General features: G+C 40.8%; 1 protein-coding gene across 1 annotated transcript in view; it reads right to left on the bottom strand.

Annotated features, from left to right (window-relative positions):
• Positions 1 to 20,947, bottom strand: part of LOC145353114 (E3 ubiquitin-protein ligase DZIP3-like) — a 141,331-nt gene that overhangs the window by 95,775 nt on the left and 24,609 nt on the right. Inside the window, exons 5-7 of the mRNA XM_080203487.1 lie at positions 14,459 to 14,773; positions 8,421 to 8,726; positions 1,905 to 2,555 (exon numbers count right to left, since the gene is read on the bottom strand). Coding sequence (XP_080059613.1) covers positions 1,905 to 2,555; positions 8,421 to 8,726; positions 14,459 to 14,773 — 1,272 coding nt within the window. The remainder of the gene's footprint in view (positions 1 to 1,904; positions 2,556 to 8,420; positions 8,727 to 14,458; positions 14,774 to 20,947) is intronic.

A 20,947-nucleotide genomic window follows, 5' to 3' on the forward strand; every position in this document is an offset into this window, starting at 1 on the left:
ACATGAGCAGGTATCAAACTGTACACTATCCAGCAGCCATAAGACCACATGTACCTTTGCAAGAAGCTGTAAGCCTAAAGAAAGCAATCAGTCAGCTAAGAGTAAACATTTACTCATACTCTTCACAGTTATACATGTTCCATTTCATGGCTGTTGCTGCCTTCCCCTTGCTGGAAAACTATTCCAGGTACTAACAAGTGAAGCAGACACTCAGGAGATAGTAGAGCACATGCATTCGCTACACAGAGTTAATACAATATTATTACAATTACACTGCTTTTCCCAGACCGATAATGTTCTATGACTACAAAGCTAAAAAAAAATATTTTTTTGTTAAAGGAACTTCCATCTCATTGAGGAGAATTCAGGCCAAACTACATCCAACAACCTGCTCTAAAACTATGCTCACATTTTGACAGCTGTGACGAAGTCCACCACAGCAGTAGAGACATCCTACAACTTTTTCAATCAACAATGTTTTAAATGAAACAATTGCCTTGGCTGCAAATTGTCAAAGGGGAAGGAGGCAGAGAATAGTGATGAATGGATATTTTTCTGGCAGGAGAGAAGTATGTACCATAGGGCTGGTACATTAGAACATTAGAAAGAGGAGCAGGAGTAGGCCATCTAGCCCTTCGAGCCTGCCCCACCATTCACTAAGATCATGGCTGATCTGAAGTGGATCAGTTCCACTTTCCCGCTTTCTCCCCATAACCCTTAATTCCCTTGTCTATCAAAAATCTATGGTATGAGGACCACTGCTTTTATTATTATACAAATGAATTGTACAATTATTATTGTGCAAATGACTTACATTTGGTTATATAAGCGCATATTTTTGAAGTTTGGGGATGATACCAACTTGGCAACATTAAAAATCGTGAGTACGATAACAGTGGACTTCAGGAAGACACAGACAAACTGGTGAATTGGGCAGACATATTGCAGATGCAATTTAATGTTTGCAAGTATGGAGTGATGCACTTTATGAGAGATAGTATAACAGAGATGAGACATCAGTGAGGGCTGTTGAGCAGGCTTCCCACTGGGGGCTATTTAGCGGGCTTCCCGCTGGGCGCCATAGCCTTCGCGCATTTCCGGGTCACGAATTTCTAACGGGAAGCTGGCGGCCGGATTCCAACACCCCCATATACACACACACACACACGCACAGTAAAATTCTGACCTATATTTCTTTTTGTCCCCAAACCGTTTTTTTTATCCTTCATGGAATTAAGCGGGAAAAGTCTGGGTTGTGTCAACATCTCCTTACATGGAAGGTCCAAATTACTTTACTTCTTTCCCTTCCTGAAGGTGACAGTCCCAATATTATGGGTCACACTCCAGTGCTTCACTCAAATGGCATGCTTCACTTGTCCTCTAGACTGTATTCAACTGTGAGGGACAAGTTATTGGGCACATAATGACATCAGGAAACCTGTCTGATTTTCTCCTCCATATCACAGAGATTCAAAACACAAATATAGTGCTCTATCATTGATCAGCTGAGATCACTTAACTTAGTACAGCCCGAAGAATCTTCCCTTATCTGCCTGACTGTATATCAACCTGGGCATGTGCTTATCAAATGTGTTTAGGGAGACGTTTTCAGAATTTTTGTTGGTTTTACTTTTGATACTGCTGCAAGTTTTTTTAATGCATCAGATTTTTAAAAACAATTCAAAAACACAAGACTCAAGTTAAACATAAAAGATGGGGCTGCAGCTGGTTTCGATATCGGTTCAATTCAGATGAAACAATAAACTATTGGTCCTTTTCCTCTAACGGTTGTTAAAGGCCTGGTAAAAAATATTCTGGGCATCTGTCAAGCACAATAGTAACACTTTCACTGAAAAACAAATGTGAATAATCCAACTGGTATTTAAGAAATTTTAAAAAATTACCACTGTGATGTCTAACAATAAGTTCTTCCAAAAGTTGGGATAATGGTTTGTTAAAGTATTTCTCCATGTATCTCCTATCAACGAAGATAATGTTCATCGGCTGTAAGCGAAGTTCCTGGAGCCTTTCATCATTGACTCCAAGGTGAACAAGTATCTCTGCTGCTTCATTCCATATTCTGTCAAATTTTTCATAAGTTAGGTCCACGTGGAAAACATCTTTCAAAAGGTGATCTCTCATCTCACAAATCCGTCGCAAGTATGCTCCCGGGGATGTGTCTGATCTTGCAAGCCGCCCAGTCCAGCCCTTTTTAGGACGGGGAAACTTCTTCATAAACACAGCAAGAAACTGAAACAGAGGCAGTGTAAAATGCAGAGTTTTTGATTTCTCTGTTGAATAAATAATATTCATCCATTTTTTTCTGACGTTGCTAAAATCTGTTCCCTCTAAGCGATTCTTGATTAAGACTTTATTCTTTGTAATTTCTTCTTCCAATTCTTCTGGTGAGATGTGGGCATCAAAAATAGTCCGAACAGCCTCTGTGCCTTCCACATGTATTAAATGAAGTAGGCGATACATGTTAACGTAGCATTTCTTTATTAATAGTGGTTTGACTGGCAATTCAGGGTCAAATTGTGGGCAGAAGGGTCCAGCTGAATATGAAGAAGGAAAAAGTTATGGAAAATTCATAAGCTCACACATATTTGTCTTCTATAAAGAGAATGCATAAAAGAAAAATTACAGCAAGCTCGATTGCAAAGGTGGGGTCCACTTACCACCAGACCATATTGTTACAAAAAAGTAAAATACTGCAGACACTGGAAATCAGAAATAAAAACTGAAAACCTTGGAATACTTGGGTCAGGCTGCATTTTCTGGTGATAAACAGAGTTAACTTTCCAGGTTGATTACCCTTGATCAGAACAGTTACATTTGAACGGACGAACAAGGTGCTGGAGTCAGCCACTTCACCCCAAGAGCTTGCTCCACTATTCAAAAAGTCTGTGGCTGATCTGACTGTGACCTCAGCTCCCCAATCCCACCTCTTCCAACCCCTTTATCCTCTGCTTACCAAGAATCTGTCTAGCTCTGCCTTCAAAATATTCAAAAATTCTCCTTCCACCACCTTTTGAGGAAGTATTCCAAAAATTCACAACCCTCTAATAAACAAATTCTCTTCATTTCTGTCTTCTTCCAAAAAATGACCCTGAGTTTTAGATTCTCCCGTAAGAGAAAACATCCTTTCCACATCCAGTCTATCAAGAACCTTCAGAATCTTAAATGTTTCAATCAAGTTGCTTCAGCCAAGCCTGTCTAACCCTTCCTCATAAGACAACCTGCCCAATCAAGGGATTAATTTAATAAACCTTCTTTGAACTGCTTGCAATCCTTCCTTAAATAAAGAGACCAATACTGTATACAGTGCTCCAGTTGCATCTGGGCAGGATTGGTACAGATGTCCTCGGGGGAATATTTGCTAGAGAGTTTGGGGAGGGTTTAAATTAAAATGACAGATGGATGCAAGGAGTCAGAGGAGGGGGAAACAAGGATAAGAACTAAATATAGAAAGGGGAGAAAGAAAAGTGACAGGGAGAGAAACCAACGGTCAAAATCAAACAGGGCCACAGTGAAAAATAATGGGAACGGGACACGGAATGTTAAAAAAACAAACCTTAAGGCATTGTGCCTGAATGCATGGAGCATTCACAATAAAGTGGAAACATAATCACGGAAATTAATGTAAACGGGTTATGATATAGTTGGGATAACAGAGGCATGGCTGCAGGGTGACTTAGGATTGGAACTGAACATCCAGGGTATTCAGTGTTTCGGAAGAACAGACAAAAAGGAAAAGACAGTGGAATTGCATTTCACTTGCCAACCAGAAAATGACCCATTTATGTCTACTCTTTGATTCCTGTTAGCTAACCAATCTTCTATCCAAGCCAATATGTTATCTAAGATACAATGACCTTTTATTTTCCACAATAACCACTGATGTGGCACCTTATCAAATGTCTTCTGGAAATTTAGGTACAGCACATTCATCAGTCCCCCTTTATCCACAGCAAATGTTACTTCTTCAAATATCTCCAATATATTGGTTAAATATGATTTCCCTTTCAGAAGACCATGTTACCATGAATTTTCCAAAGTGCCCTGCTATAACCTCTTCAGTAATAGCTTCTAACATTTTCCCTATGACAGATGTTAATGTTAACTGATCTGTAGTTTCTTGCTTTCTGTCTTCTTCCCTTTTTGGATTAGAGAGTTACATTTGCTACTTTCCAATCTAATGGAACCGTCCTGGAATCTAGGAATGTCTGGAAAATTAAAACCAACATATAAACAATATAATGAAGGTTACTGAACCTGAAACATTAATTCTGTTTTTTCACACAGATGCTGCCAGATTTACTGAGTATTCCTAGCATTTTCTATCTTTAGACTGCATTATAAGCCCTCCAACTCATAAGCTAAAGACAGAAACATATCAGAGTAGTAACTTAAGTCAACATGAAACCTCGCTACAAAGATTAGACAATGCAAAGTGTTCCAACTGTGCCAATTAAGTTATACTAAACATATACACCAGAAAGACATCTTTCTTCAAAATCCAGGTATCACTGCACACATTCCAGTCATGTTAGTAATACATGAACCACTACATACATGCCTGCACAATGGTTTGATGAGTTCCAAAGAAATTGGAATGTCTACTTTTATCAGTATTTTGTCTTTTGATTTGAATAATCAGAGGTATAATATCAGCTCCTTGTATTACACTTCTAACAATAACGTTCACCTGGCAGGTGATTGTTTTTCAGTGACAGCATCATAATTTGTAAATGGTACAGAATTAGCAATTTGATATTACTTATTTTATCACCATCATATTACTATGAAGGTGATGCAGAAATATTAGACTTTGAGAACCTGCTATTTTCCCTTAATATAACATCTTAGATTCACAGAATCCCGACAGTACAGAAGGAGGACATTTCGCCCATCAAGTCTGCACCCACCACAATCCCACCCAGGGCCTATTGCCATAACCCTCATTTACTCTGCTGACCCCCTGGTACTTGGGTCAATTTAGTATGGCCAATCAATCTAACCCACACAACTCTGGACTGTGGGAGGAAACCAGGGCACCCAGAGGAAACCCACACAGACGTGGGGAAATATGTAAACACCTCACAGACAGTGACCCAAGGTCAGAACTGAACCTGGGTCCCTGGTGTTGTGAAGCAGCAGTGCTAACCACTGTGCCACCGTGCCGTCCAAGTATCATTGAGAAACAGGCAGCATAATTTCTGAGTCAACTCCCAATTTGTCTGGAATATACTAAATCAAACAGCTTCCAGGAAGCCATTTTACATCACTTGAGATAATCATTATGTGACAATCCTTGTTGGATTCCTTAGAACTCTTATATTGATGTAGTCTTTGTTCTGCTAATGATATAATGAAGGTGGAATTTCGCAAGATTTTTACCAATAATTTGGGGATTGAATTCCATGACCCTGGACATTACTCCATGAAACTGTAACTGCATGATCTTAATTAATAGTTATCCCTTTACTTTGTATTTAATTTCTATTTCTTTACTTCTATCTTATAAACACAGGATTAGCATTGAGGCATTTCTGATGTAAGTCAATACTGTAAAGGGGGACCACAAAGCCTCAGCATGGGTAAGTCGCAGCAGTGTCAGCGCAGAAAGATTCAGGGATGGGTGAGGATTCAGACACAGTGTGAGGGGGTTGCAAGGTCACAGTGCACTGCAGAGTGGCATTGGAAAGGGTGGAGAAGAGAGTTACCAGGGTGTTGTCTGGTTTGGAGGATATGGACTATGAAGAAAGGTTGAACAAACTTGGATTGTTTTCATTGGAGTGTTGGAGGATGAGGGGGGACCTGATAGAGGTTTACTAGATTATGACAGGCTTGGAAAGAGTGGATGGTCAGAGTCTTTTTCCCAGGGGTGAAGGATCAATTACTCGGGGGCACAGGTTGATAGTGAAAGGAGAAAAGTTTAAAAGAGAGGTGAGGGGCAAGTTTTTCACATAAAGCGCAGTGAATGCCTGGAATGGCGCTAGAGGAGGTGGTGGAAGCAGATTCTATCACAATGTTTAAGAGGCATCTGGATAGATATATGAATAGGCAGGGAATGGAGGGATGTGGACCACGTAGAGGCAAGAAAATATTAGATTAGAGAGGCATCTGTGTCAGCACAGACCTGGTGGGTCGAAAGACTTGTTCCTGTACTGTTCTTTGTTCTCTTTATTCTTTGGCCTCCTCAGGTTTGCAACCATTTTAGGAATGCAAGAGCAACTGGGAGGCTAGGCAGGAGTAACTGGTTTGTGGGAGCACTTGTGGCACAGTGTATTACGGTGCAATTGCATTGCAGGACAACTGTAGAAGCAACACTGGAAGAGAGAGAGTTTGGCTACACATAATGATTCTGACGCAGTTTAAGAACATAAGGACATAAGAAATAGGAGCAGGAGTAGGCCATCTGGCCCTTCGAGCCTGCCCTGCCATTCAATAAGATCATGGCTGATCTGTACCCAAGTGTGCTATTTTTTTAAATAAACAAAAGGTTGCTAAGCATTTTTTTAATAAAAATGGTGATATTTAAAAGAAAAACTACTATCCTGTTTAAAAATTACCAGGATCAGCTGATCAGTTGAACATAAGAAAAAGTAATTACTTCAAACTGGTGTGAAATGTACAATATAGGAACAGAGGTAGGCCACTTGACCCATTGAGCCTTCTCCGCCATTTCATAAAATCATGGTTGATCTTACTGTGGTCTTAATTCCACTTTTTTGCCTCTCCCCATACCATTAACTCCTCTGTTGATCAAAAATCCATCTAACCTAGCCTTGAATATATTCAATTACCCTGCTCTCTGTGGAAAAGAATTCCAAAGATTGACAGCTCTGACAGAAGAAATTCCTCCTCATCCTTTGAAAAGAGCCTACATCTGACGTTAAAGATCATTCTACAGAAACGGCCCTTATAAAATTCATAAACAACATCTGATGCGACTGTAGTAAACTATTCCTCTTCATCCTTCAGCCTGACCCATTCAATCTGAAATGTTAACTCTGTTAATGTGCTGCATATTCCTAATGTTTTCTGTTTTTGTTTCTTAAATCTTCTTCTATGGCTGGGTGTCACATAGCTATGTCACAGGCACTTTATAAATGCAATAATTTTTCATCTACACTCAAATCCTTTCTTTTTGGATGATGAAATAATTGGTGGAATTACTGGGACTGGCAAGCCCAACAAAATAAATAATCAGTCTCCTTGAATTGCCATGTCAATGGCTAAAGTATAATGATCCCCGACAAGTTTCAATCTCATTTTACTTTGCTGTTTTTTTTTTGTCAGGAAGCTCCAACCTTCCTCATCACACCTCCCCCAGTGATATGGCAGAATTGTGTGGGAACTCACACCCATACACAGAATTTTCCACTAGATGTTTATACTCAAGCCAATTAAAGTGTAAAAGCAATATTACAGCTATAAATCTAATGCTTGATTCTGCGAGAAATATTCAATTTTCACACATATCCATAAATTAGCCAGTCACTGTGTATACTGAGAGAAGCTATGGAAAATTCATCATGTTTCATAATTAGGTTTTCTCTGTCATGGAGAGAGTTTGCTACATGACTAAGTTCCTTAATTTTAGTATTTATTCATTAAATAGTTGATTTCCTGTGACACCGCACTTGGAGAGTCAAGATTCAGTGCAGTACTATATTTATGTCAGGAAGGGTTAGAGGGGATAATGGGACAAGGAAAAGGAAGGAGTGGAGGAAGGAGGTTGCAGGGAGCTCCCTTATGTCCACAGATCCAGACTTTCATCAGTGGACAGAAAATGGCATGGAGAAGTGGTGCACTGTCCCTCCTTCTACCAGATCCACTGTCAATTTTGGGCTGTGTGGTGGAAAATGGAATTTTAGCACTGAGGTGACCTAAACATTCCTCAACAGGTCACCCGAGAAGTTGTTGAAGGTTATCCTTCGACTTCTATGGTTCTCAGTTTCAAGGATTTCTTAAGTCAGATCCTTGAAGTTCTATTCAAGGAGGTGGGGCGCATTATCAAAATCAAACCTCCCAGCCAAGAATTAGGAAGGGGCGCAAAGAGAGTTGAGCTGAAATGTTAACTGAGTCGTGTTCCTCTATATTAAACACATTTTGATTTTGCTTGGTCTTAATCAGTTCATTCCTTGATCACTTGGACTTGTGTAGGTGTACATTATATACAATGTCAGAAAGACTTTTTTCCCCCCTTAAAGTGCCATCACAATGCCACCTGCTGGAGTATCAGGGAAAAATCAGCAGTCTTATATTTTCTATATGTGACTCTGGTTTTTATATGTCTGTCAAAAAAGCATACATTTTACACAAGATTTTGATGTTTAAGATTCAAATTTACTTTTGCAATCAGAGGAAATTCTGTCACCACTACACAGGTATAAACAAAATAACACACTTACTTTGTTCATCAAATGCTTTCAGGAAACTGTTGATGTATGGCCCAAGATAAGGGAGGTCTTGCTGATGTTCCACTAATGTAAACCACATGTCAGCCACACACAGAATGGTTTTTTTGGTGAACAGGATGTGCATAAAACGTTTTGCTCCCTCCTTATAGTTGTACTTGCATAAATCATTGCTCTCCGATTCCTTCAGCATTCCAGACTTCACAAAGTATTCAGCAAAGCGCTCCACGCCATATTCCTCCAAGACGTATTTAAAAACATCTGCATATTTCTTAATGAAGAACATGCAGCAGCTGTCACCTAGGCAACAAAAATCCAGGGGAGATATGTAAAAATGGCACAATTTATTTTTATAGTAATTGTGCTGACAAAGACAGCGCCCAAAAATGCTTAAAGGTTTGGCCTGATTTGGTAGGATACTCACCAGATATTATTGCCCCACTAACTCAAGAACAATCTTGGAATAGGTACTGAGATACCTATTTTGACCAAAGATTTAAATTAGTTTTCTACTTTTGACTTAATGGCTAGGAATTGGATTAGAATTCCTCACATTAATTTCGTTAAAATGAATGGACAATATTGTAGAGATAGACAAAAGAGGTGTTGGATTTGATCCATATAAATTATCTAATATCTCCTCCAGGTGTCACCTCTTTTGCTCAATAAAGTTTTTTAAAAAGTTTTATTTATTTGTGTCACAAATAGGCTTACATTTACACTGCAAAATGATGTCACAGTGAAAATTCCCTAGTCGCCACACTACGGCACCTGTTCAGGTACACTGAGGGAGAATTTAGAACGGCCAATACACCTAACCAACATGTCTTTCAGACTGTAGGAAAAAAACTGAAGCGCCTGGAGGAAACCCACATAGACATGGGGAGAACGTGCAGACTCCACACAGACAGTGACCCAAATTGGGAGTTGAACCCAGGCCACTGGCACTGTGAGGCAGCAGTGCTAGCCACTGTGCCACCGTACCATTGTAAATTTTATATATGCCTTTTGAGAGGACTGATTAAAGGGATATGATTGATTGATTAAAGGACTGTGATCTCTGATTCTATAGGCTGATAAATTATTTGTGTGAAAATATAGATATAAACATGTTTTCACATGTTCCAACCTACTGCAATTGAAAAATTGAAGTAGAATGATATTTTGGGCAGAGAAGTAAATAATTTTAGGCAATGATTAATTTTCTCATGGAACAAATATTCAGTATAAAGCATTAAATGTAAGAAAACAGTTTTCCCTAATGCCTTTCTAGTAAAAGAGGATCTAATATGTTAGAGATCAAGTCGAAAAGGCCCCCCCTTGGACAATGCAAGAGAGGGGTGACCATCAATACCACATTATGATTATATTAAACATAAATGGCATCATAACCATTCTTAGTGCTTCAAAACAGATTAAAAAGACTCTTCAAATTATCTGCATCTTTCGCAAAGTAGGATTAAATCCTACACGGATGAATTGTGAGAAAAAATATATAGTCGACAGCCACTTTTCTAAGTGTCCATCTTTCTTTAAGTTAAACCATCTTTCTTCCCTATATACTCCATACATCGGAGTAGCACATCGACACATTTGGAAAGAGGTCCTTTGCGTAAATGTTGCACCAGCTGTCAGGGTCGATCTTTCTGATAAATGATCTTAAGCAACTATCACATTTAAATATGAAGGCTTTGTAAATCTGTTATGCCATTTGGCTGTTTTATAGATGCCACCTGTGAAACCCTAGATAACCCTACTGAATGGTTTCTCAATATCATTGCATCCGTAATAATTTTCCCATTTTGCGGTGAACTTCATGGAGAAAATCAAATGGAGGAAGATGCTTGGAGTGGATTCTATTGTGCTTGTTCTATTAAGTACAAAAAAAGTCATAAATCAGTAATGCAGTGTGGCCAAACGGGCCGTCTAAAATGGCGATTTGTAAAACACTCTGGGACAATTGGGCAAGAACTAAAACAACAGGCTACAGTTTAAAGACAGAGACAAACAGGCTGCAACCCTGACGAGTGAATAAACAGGATATGGGTCTTCTCCAGGATGAAAGAGACTTTATGGTCACACTTGGTTGTTTACCAGGCATGAGGGCACAGTGAACCCTTATTTAGGAGGGAGGTAAGTGACCTACGTGTCTCCAGCACCTATAGACATGGCTGTTGGGGACACACCCAGACATTGGTGTGACACTACCTGATTGGACTCTTATTGATCAGGGGGATCACGTTCTGATCAATTAATTGGCAATGGCTAAAAGGAGCATGAAACCCAATAGGGTATAAAGGGTGCTGCGCAACCAGGAATCTTCTCTCTCTCTCTACCCCACGAACAAGCTACAACAATGGTGACCATCGCCAGTGACGACCAGCACAAGGAGACCCACCACATCTGAGAAGGAAGGAAGGAAGACCAGAGCCAGAGTGCCAGACCAGACCAAAGGACCAAACTATGCAGACAACTACTGAGATCAATGCACAGATAAAGGCCAATATCTACTTGGGTACTTGCCAGTCACACAAAGTTAAGTCAAGGTCTTGTATTGGACTTGAACTTTAATATTTTCCTGTAAGATAACTTATTGTTGGTTGGCTGGGTGATTATTGATTGTGTGGGTTTAAATAAATATTGGTTGTACTACAAAGATGTCTACTCATAGTTATTTGTCCATCGTATAAGGGTTAAAACAGACTTGCGACAGGCAACAGCTGTCTCCCTACTGGAAGAAGTATGATATTTATTGAATTGGCCAAAGTGAATAGGTTTAAGCCATTCTTTATTTCAATTTGCCCATGAAATCTGAAAATCTAAAACTACTTTCCACAAAGGTAGTTTGAAATAGTGAGTGTCTTTCTCTCTGGTTCATATATTATTCAGAAGCAATTAAAGTCAATGCATCCTTAACAGAGACTGGTGCCAATATGTCCCCAGAATGGTTGTGCACTGGCACATTTCTCAAATCAAATGGCAGTGCCAAGTCTGTGTCATTGCCCAATGTCAAAAACTTGCCAGCCCCAATTAGCATCAAAATGTCTTTGGCACCACTTTATGCCAGCATGATTTCACACCAGCTTGGCGCATCCCTGCTGCTGGATGCTTGTAATGAATGCTTGGTGTAATTAAGTGCTGGAATTTCCATTAGTAAAGCTAAGTGTCAATAAATGTTCAAGATTATTCAGCAAAGTGGCTGGACAATCTATGGCTGCCGACTGAGGTTGGAACACTGCCTTTTCAATTTTGTTCTCAATACATTCTTTGTAAGTAGACTTGGAGAATCCAAATTTCCAAAAAGCACTTAATGCATTCATCATTTATCATGCAATTGTGAATAGGGTATTGAATTTTTCCCATTATTCAAAATTCTGACCTGGATTGGTACTAATATACTATCTCAACTAAGAATGCATTGTTTTATTTTTGTTTTCCTGCAAGCATTATGTGACATTTGTCCACAGTTAACAGATTGGCAGTAGAACAGCAGACTCACAATTTTTTGACTGTAAATCCAAGTCTCAGGCCTTTTTTTTGTCTGCTTTTTTAATGTCATTTGAAATGACAGCCTGTAACCATGTAACTGTTTGCTATTTATTGCTATGTGATCTAAAAACAGTTCTCCTTGCTGTCCAGCATGTTTATACGTTGCTCTCACACCATTCAGAAGGAGGCCAAATTTATTTTTACTACTACTGTTGCCCCATCCTGTGACATCCGAATCTTACAATTGTCAGAAAATCCTGAAAGAACAATGGGTCAACTGGAAGTTTTGCAATCTAATCTACTTCTGAGGAGGAACCACAACCTTTCCTTCAACGAGAGGTAATAACTCAAAGGGCAGTGGGTACAGCCTCCTCAGCTCAGGAAGAAACAAGTTGATGCTGTACATACAGCACGGGCCTTTATATAACACAAGAAGTACTGGCAGTATCTGCACCATCTGGATGACATTTTTACATGCATGCTATGCACAAAGTTTCCCAAATCCAATTAAACAAGAATTACATTTAATACCACATATCATGTCCTTGGGATGTCCCAAAACATTTCACAGCTAATTAATTACTTTTGAAGCGCACTCCCTGTTGATGTAAGCAATGTGCGCATAGTAAAAAATTGCAAACAGCAATGAGACGAATAACCAAGTCTTGGTGATGCAAGTCAGAACATCAAGAAAATTCCTTGCCCTTCTTTGTGAACATGCCATAATGCATTTTCTGTCCATCCAAACAGGGACAGTCTCGGTTTAATGTCTTAGGTAGCAATGCAACACTTCCTTTGGATGACACTGAAGTGCCTACTTGGATTAAGTTAGCAGTGAAGCTATTGCATTTCTGGATTTTCAGCAATCTAAACTAGCAATCTTAAAGGGATTGCAGGAAGCCAAACAAACTAGGCCCAAAAATACTGGAAACCTTTTAATATTTAGTTGTCAGCAAGAGCTGACTCCATAAAGTTGCAGCGTGCTGCTGGCCCATCCCTCACCCGCTCATCTGGAATTACCTCCAGTTACCTTGGGGCAAAACTGGCCTGTACAAAATGATTGTCTAATGACACTACAAAATCTTACAAAATTAATTGCACATCTTCAAAGTAGCTCTCTCTCTCCCTTTTCTCCCTTATTAAGAAGAAGTCCTCAGCATTGTGCCAGAGTGAAGACAGATATAGAATAACAGTCAGGATTGATTTATGTTTTCATTAGGAGTCCTGTTATCTGTCCAAGGACACGACATGGAAGCTGTTCTTTGGTAGGCATTACTAGGCTTGATAAGATGGAACTCTTTCCCACTTAACTACATAATTTTGTCTCAGTGAAATTAACTAGCAGAAATCCTTCCAAGAAATAAGCAGAGTGGGTAACCTTATGGACCAGGGGCTGGAGTGAAAGGGGTGTAATTTACAAACCTGTGTCTTGAGAGTCCTTGTGTATATCTAGGGCTGAGATAGATAGATTCCTGATCAGAAAGAGAATCAAGGGTTATGGGGTCGGGGCTGGAAAGTGAACATGAAGAACGTCAGATCTGCCATGATCCTACTGAATGGTGGAGCAGGCTCAAGGGGCTTACTCCTGTTCCCACTTTTTATGGACTGATGGACGATTAGACAACTGGATGGGAAAATGTAACTGAGCAACTGATTAGCATGAAATACCCACTAACCTCTAAAAATAATGTACGTAAACAAGCGGTTAAGAGGGAAAAGGCACAAATGAAGGGAAGAGATAGCTTAATGCCCTAATTAGCCAAACAGCAAGCAGGAGATTATTATGGTAGAAGGCAGACACTAGATCATTCTGCCCTTTCAATCCAAGGTCAGGGATCCTTACCCACCATGAGTAGTGTGTCGACAATATCTATTCTGCTTATGTGCTGTCTTGAACTGTTGCTTCCCAATGAAACACTTTCAGCTTCAGTTTATGATTTGAACAATCTGTAATACATGATTAGATCTTACAGTTCCTGCTAGGTGAACTTTAAAATCTTTCCGCTTTTTCTTGACGACTATCTTATATTGACAGCTTCTATTAATGTTCGTCCCCATAAAAGGAAACATTCTCTCTGTACCCACTCTGTCAGAATCTTTCACCGTTTTAAAGATCTCTCACCCACAGCCTTCTTTCCGACAGGGGAAAAGAGACCAATCCTCTCCTGATCTGTATACACAACACAGAATCCATGATTTATAAGACTCAAGGATGTAGTACTTAGTTTTACATTTTGGAGCGAAATTGAAAAACTGATTTTGTGACAAGATGGTGATGGACCACTTGGTTGATTCACCAATTAATTCCCACTGAACCACCATGAAATGGGGCTGGTGGAGCAGCTAAGCTTCTCCAGCAATGGTGGAAAAATTCTGGCGTTTCAGCTTTGCGCAATGCTCAGGTGGTGTGTTTAGTTTCATTACAGTAAAAGCATCCTACTCCCTAGATCAGTTAATATTGATACTAAAAATACATACTGGACTGAGCATAAAAAGTACGACAAACATCAAAGTAGAAACCAGATAAAGGGAAGTATACTTACTGCATCCCTGCATATACTCAGCCCAGTTTAGTGCTTCTGCATTTAGTATTACTGGGTCCCTCATGTGAGAAACAAATTGCCTCAAAATGCCATTATTATTTATTTGTAAAAAGTGGTCCAGGAGAGCTCGGGTCCTGTCGTTCCTGACAGGATATCTTGTAATATTGTTCAGGGAGATGAAGTCCAAAGTGCCAGAGGTTAAGAGTTTTAAAATGAGTCGATCAACATCCAGCATTCCTTTCTCAATGGACGATCTCTCTGCTGAGAGTTCTCGCAATAAGTAACACTTGCTTGGTTCTTCCACTGGCACAGCAACTGGACAGAGACAAAAATGAATGGAGAATTAACAATGCAGCTTTTACTACTTAGGACAAATCAATGTTTTTCAAACTTTGAGAATGCTTGATGGGGTCTCAGACCTACTTTTTTTGCCTTTGCATTGTTACAAAAACTGCAGTCTAAAATCATCATTGTGTACTTTCTTGGGAGAAGTTCATAAGCCTTGTATTATCTAAGACCAGGCAATGGAATCTGTGCATCAGCAGCATGGAATTCCTGGCTTTGTTGCACAGTACAAAACATCCATAAATCACAAAAATACAAGCATGAATTAAATATATGAATGCTTTTCTTCTGAAAAAGTATCCCATTACACAGATCGTCCAGAGGAATTTTCTAGGGACATTTTTCCCTCTAACTTATTTTTGTTTAGTGCTTTATATTAATTCTTTAATTTGACATAAGCCTGGTAAGGCTGACGTCTACTACCCATCTTCAATTTCCCTTTGAAAAAGTGATAGTGAGTGACCTCTTTCCCTCAAAAAGTGAACAGACTTCTAATGTCACCTTCAAAGTGCTTTTCTTCATGTGTGAGCCACTTTGAAAGCCAACACATTAGAAAATGAAATGGAGCCCAGTGAAGTGCTGCAAAAAAACGACTGTAGATTGTAGCATACAAGTTGACTCGGCATACAAGAAAAGCATATTTGTTTGGCCACAGAAATCATGGTTTTGCATTTACTCAGGTGTATAAGTTGACCTCCCCTTTTCAGCTACAACATTACTTGCATTACCTCCTGCCCCGAACCTTAAATGTATGCTCCCTGGTCATTGATCCCTCCACCAAAGGGATAGTTTCTTCCTGTCTTCTTTACTTATGTCCCTCATAACTATGTGATGTGGATGTGCCAGTGTTGGACTGGGGTAAACACAGTAAAAAGTCTGACAACACCAGGTTTAAGTCCAACTGATTTATTTGATAGTACACTCACTAGCTTTCGGGTTAGTCCCTTCGTCAGGTGAATGGACAGTTCTGGCCTCAGACAGAGCATATGAAGCACAGACAGTTTACAGATTACTGATTAGAATGCGAACCTTTACACCTAACCTGCTGTTCAAGTCTTAAAGTGGCCGACAGTGTGAGTGGAAGGAGCACTGATCACAGGTTAAAGAGATGTGTATTGTCTCCAGACAGTACAGTAAGTGAGGTTTTGCAAACTCAGGCAAGTCACAGGGGTTACAGATAGTGCGACATCAACCCAAGATCCTTGTTGAGACCGTCCTCATGTGTACAGAACTTGGCTATCAGTCTCTGCTCAGCGACTCTGCGCTGTCGTGTGTCATGAAGGCCGCCTTGGAGAATGCTTACCCAAAGGTCAGAGGCTGAATGCCCGTGACCACTGAAGCGTTTGCCAACAGGAAGGGAACAGTCTTGCCTGGTGATTGTCGAGCAATGTTCATTCATCCGTTGTCATAGCGTCTGCATGGTCTCCCCAATGTACCATGCTTCGGGACATCCTTTCCTGCAATGTATCAGGTAGACAACGTTGGCCGAGTTGCAAGAGTATTTACCGTGTATCTGGTGGATGGTATTCTCACGTGTGATGATGTCATCCATGTCGATGATCCGGCATGTCTTGCAGAGGTTGCTGTGGCAGGGTTGTGTGGTATTGTGGTCACTGTTCTCCTGAAGGCTGGGTAGTTTGCTGCGAACAATGGTCTGTTTGAGGTTGAGTGGTTGTCTGAAAGCAAGAAGTGGGGGTGTGGGGACGGCCCTGGCGAGATGTTTGTCTTCATCAATGAAATGTTGAAGACTCCGGAGAAGATGTCATAGCTTCCCCACTCCGGGGAAGTACTGGATGACGAAGAGTACTCTGTCCTCCGTGTCCCATGTTTGTCTTCTGAGGAGATCGGTGCGGTTTTTTGCTGTGGCGCATTGGAACTGTCGATCTATGAGTCGAGTGCCATATCCTGTTCTTATGAGGGCATCTTTCAGCTCCTGGAGGTGTCTGTCGCGATCTTCCTCATCTGAGCAAATCCTGTGTATATGGAGGGCTTGTCCATAGGGGATGGCTTCTTTAACATGTTTAGGGTGGAAGCTGGAGAAGTGGAGCATTGTGAGATTGTCTGTGGGCTTGCGGTACAGTGAGGTGCTGAGGTGACCGTCCTTGATGGAGATGCATGTGTCCAAGAATGCAACTGATTCTGGGGAATAGTCCATGGTGAGTCTGATGATGGGATGGAACTTGTTGATGTCCTCATATAGTTGTTTCAGTGACTGTTCTCCATGAGGCCAAAGGAAGAAAATGTCATCGATGTATCTAGTGTATAGCATCAGTTGAAGATTCTGTGCGGTGAAGAAGTCTTGTTCGAACCTGTGCATGAAGATGTTGGCATATTGAGGTGCAAATTTGATCGCCATGGCTGTTCCGTGTGTCTGGATGAAAAACTGGTTGTTGAAGGTGGAGACATTGTCGTCCAGGATAAAGCGGATGAGTTGTAAAATTGCATCTGGAAATTGGCAGTTGTCGGCATTGAGTACTGAGGCAGTCGCAGCAATGCCATCGTTGTGGGGGATGTTGGTGTAGAGCGCCAAGACATCCATTGTGACGAGGAGTGTCCCTGGTTCAACTGCTTCATGTGTGCTGAGTTTCTGTAGGAAGTCCATAGTGTCGCAACAAAAGCTGGGGGTTCTTTGTACAATGGGTTTCAGGATGCCCTCAACGTAGCCAGAGAGGTTCTCACACAGAGTCCCATTGCCTGATACGATGGGACGGCCGGGTCTTCAGCCTTCAGGAGAACCGTGACCACAATACCACACAACCCTGCCACAGCAACCTCTGCAAGACATGCCAGATCATCAACACGGATGACATCATCACACGTGAGAATACCATCCACCAGGTACACGGTAATTACTCTTGCAACTCGGCCAACGTTGTCTACCTGATACGTTGCAAGAAAGGACGTCCTGAAGCATGGTACATTGGGGAGACCATGCAGACGCTACGACAACGCATGAATGAACATCGCTCGATAATCACCAGGCAAGACTGTTCCCTTCTTGTTGGCGAACACTTCAGCGGTCACGGGCATTCAGCCTCTGACCTTTGGGTAAGCATTCTCCAAGGCGGCCTTCACGACACACGACAGCACAGAGTCGTTGAGCAGAGACTGATAGCCAAGTTCCGCACACGAGGACGGTCTCAACAAGGATCTTGGGTTCATGTCGCACTATCTGTAACCCCCGTGACTTGCCTGAGTTTGCAAAACCTCACTTACTGTACTGTCTGGAGACAATACACATCTCTTTAACCTGTGATCAGTGCTCCTTCCACTCACACTGTCGGCCACTTTAAGACTTGAACAGCAGGTTAGGTGTAAAGATTCGCATTCTAATCAGTAATCTGTAAACTGTCTGTGCTTTATATGCTCTGTCTGAGGCCAGAACTCTCCATTCACCTGACGAAGGGACTAACCCGAAAGCTCATAACTTTATACATGTCAATCCTGTCCCGTCAGTCTCTTCTGCTCCAAAGAAAACAACCTCAGTCTATCCAATCTCTCTTCAAACTAAATCTCTTCAGTCCAGGCAACATCCTGGTAAATCTTGTCTGCAATCTTTTCTGTACTATGACAACTCTCCTATAATGTGGATTCCAGAACGGCACACAATATTCTAGCTGTGGCCTAACCAACATTTTGTATAGTTCCAGCATAACCACCTTGCTCTTAAATTCTATCCCTCAATTGATAAAGGCAAGTATATCATATGCCTCCTCTACCGATTTATCCACCTGTCCGGCAACCTTAAGGGAGCTTGCACACATGCACACCAAGATCCGTTGGATCCTGCCATTCCTGTATTCCCTTGCCTTGTTTGCCCTGCCCAACTGCATCACCTCACACTTATCTGTATTGAATTTCATTTCACCAGGTTAAAGTCCAACAAGTTTATTTGATAGTAAACCCACAAGCTTTTGGAACACTGTTCCTTCATCAGGTGAGTGGTAAGTGAGTGGAACTTTCCGCGCACCTGACGAAGGAACAGCGTTCTGAAAGCTTGTGGGTTTACTATCAAATAAACTTGTTGGACTTTAACCTGGTGTTGTGAGACTTCTTATTGTGTTTACCCCAGTCCAACGCCGGCATCTCCACATCTTGAATTTCATTTGCCAGTGATCAGCCCATTTGACCAGCTTGTCTATATTCTCCTGTAATCTAAGGCTATCTTCCTCATTATTAACTACCCTACCATTTTCACATCATCTGTGCATTTACTGATCAATCCTCCTACATTCAAGTCTAAATCATTCATATCAACCACAAACAGCAAGGGCCCCAACACTGATCCCTGTGGGACACAAATGGTCATAGGCTTCCAGTTAGAAATGCACCCCTTTACCATCAACCTCTGCTTCTGCCGCTCAGTCAATTGAGAGTGTGATGGAGAGAGATTCAATAGCGACTTTCAAAAGAAAATTGGACAATTGTCTGAAGAGAAAAAGTTTGCAGGGCAACAGTTGGGGGAGTAGGACTAGACAAATCGCTCTTGCAAAGAGTCACAATGTGTGTTGTCAGCATTGTATAATACCATAATTCTAGGTCACATACTGGAAATTCTGTGACGAGTAATTCACCTCTTGCCTCCCAAAAGTCTGTCCAGAATCTAGAATGCACAAGTCAAGCATGTGATGGAATATTCTCCACTTGCCTGGATGAGTGCAGCTCCAACAACACGCAAGGAGCTTCACACTATTCAGGACAAAACAACACATTTGATTGGCACACATATCCTTCATCCTAAACATTTACTCCCTTAACACCAGCTCACAGTGGCACACAGTGTGCCATCTAGAACTTGCCAAGCCTCCTTCAACAGCACCTTTCAAACCCATGACTCTTGGACCCAGAAGAACAAGGGCAGCAGAGGCACGGATACACTACCACTTGCAAGTTCCCCTTCAAGTCACACACCAATCTCACTTGACCATTCCATCACTGCCACTGAGTCAAAATCTTGAAACTCCCTCTTTAAGGGCACTGTGGGTGCACCTGCATTATATGGACTGCAGCAGTTCAAGAAGGCAGTTAAGAGTAGTTGGGAATGGGTAATAAATGTTAGCCTAGCCAGCAATTTTGAAAACTCATAAATGATTTTAAAAAGTTGAAACTCATGGAACTGAAGGCAAATTATTCATTTGGTTAAGAAATTAGCTGAAAGGTAGGAGGTGGAGAATAGGAATAATGGCAAGGTGTAAATAATGGTGTTCCACAAGGATCTATGATGGCGTTAAAGATTACTTCGCTTACTGATTTAGATGATAGGATAAAAAGCCATACATCCGAATTTCCTGATGACAAAACAGAAAAGCAGTATTGCAAGCAGCGTAGATAGAAACATAAAATTACAAAGAGACAGTGATAAATTTAGTGAATGGGCAAAACTATGGATTTCAATATCATCAAATCTGAAGTCATCCACTAAAAAAGTTAGAACAGTGTACTTTCAAAATGATGAAAAGCTTCAAATCCCACCATGGCAGATGATGGAATTTAAATACAATCACTAAATCTGGAATATAAAACCAGCCTCAGTAATAGTGATCATGAAACAAACATCGATTATTGTGAAAACCCATCTGGTTCACTAATGTCCTTTAGAAATCTGGCATCAGTACATGGTCTGACTTATATGTGACTCCAGACCCAAGTGGCTGACTCTTAACTGTCCTCAGTTCAAGAGCAATTAGGGGTGGGTAACAAATGCTGGCTTTGCCAGTGATACCCACATCCCATGTAAGAACAAAGAAAAAAATGTCTAAAGAGATAGGTACATAGATTATTAAAATGTTAGAAAGGGTCCAAAAACTAATCAAAAGTTGAATGGTGCGTTCATTTTTTTATCGGTAGAACTAGAGTACTAAACCTATCAGGGTCTTGGAAACTTGTATAATATCACCCCTCAATCTCATTTGCTCCAAGGAGAAAAATGCCAGCTTCTCCAAACTAATCAAAAAGAAATTCTCATCCCTGGAAACACTGCGGTAAATCTCCTCTGCACCCTCTCAAAACGGTGAGCAGAACTGGACACAATGATATGGTTGCCTCTAATGAAAGATTTGGCATAACGCAATATCTCTATTGGTGAAGCCTAAAATCCCATATGCTCTGTTAACTAGTCTTGCAATATGTTATGCTGCGTTCAAA

The sequence above is a fragment of the Carcharhinus amblyrhynchos genome, chromosome 15, assembly GCF_965287045.1.
Source record: "Carcharhinus amblyrhynchos chromosome 15, sCarAmb.v2.hapA, whole genome shotgun sequence".
Classification (NCBI taxonomy): Eukaryota; Metazoa; Chordata; class Chondrichthyes; order Carcharhiniformes; family Carcharhinidae; genus Carcharhinus; species Carcharhinus amblyrhynchos.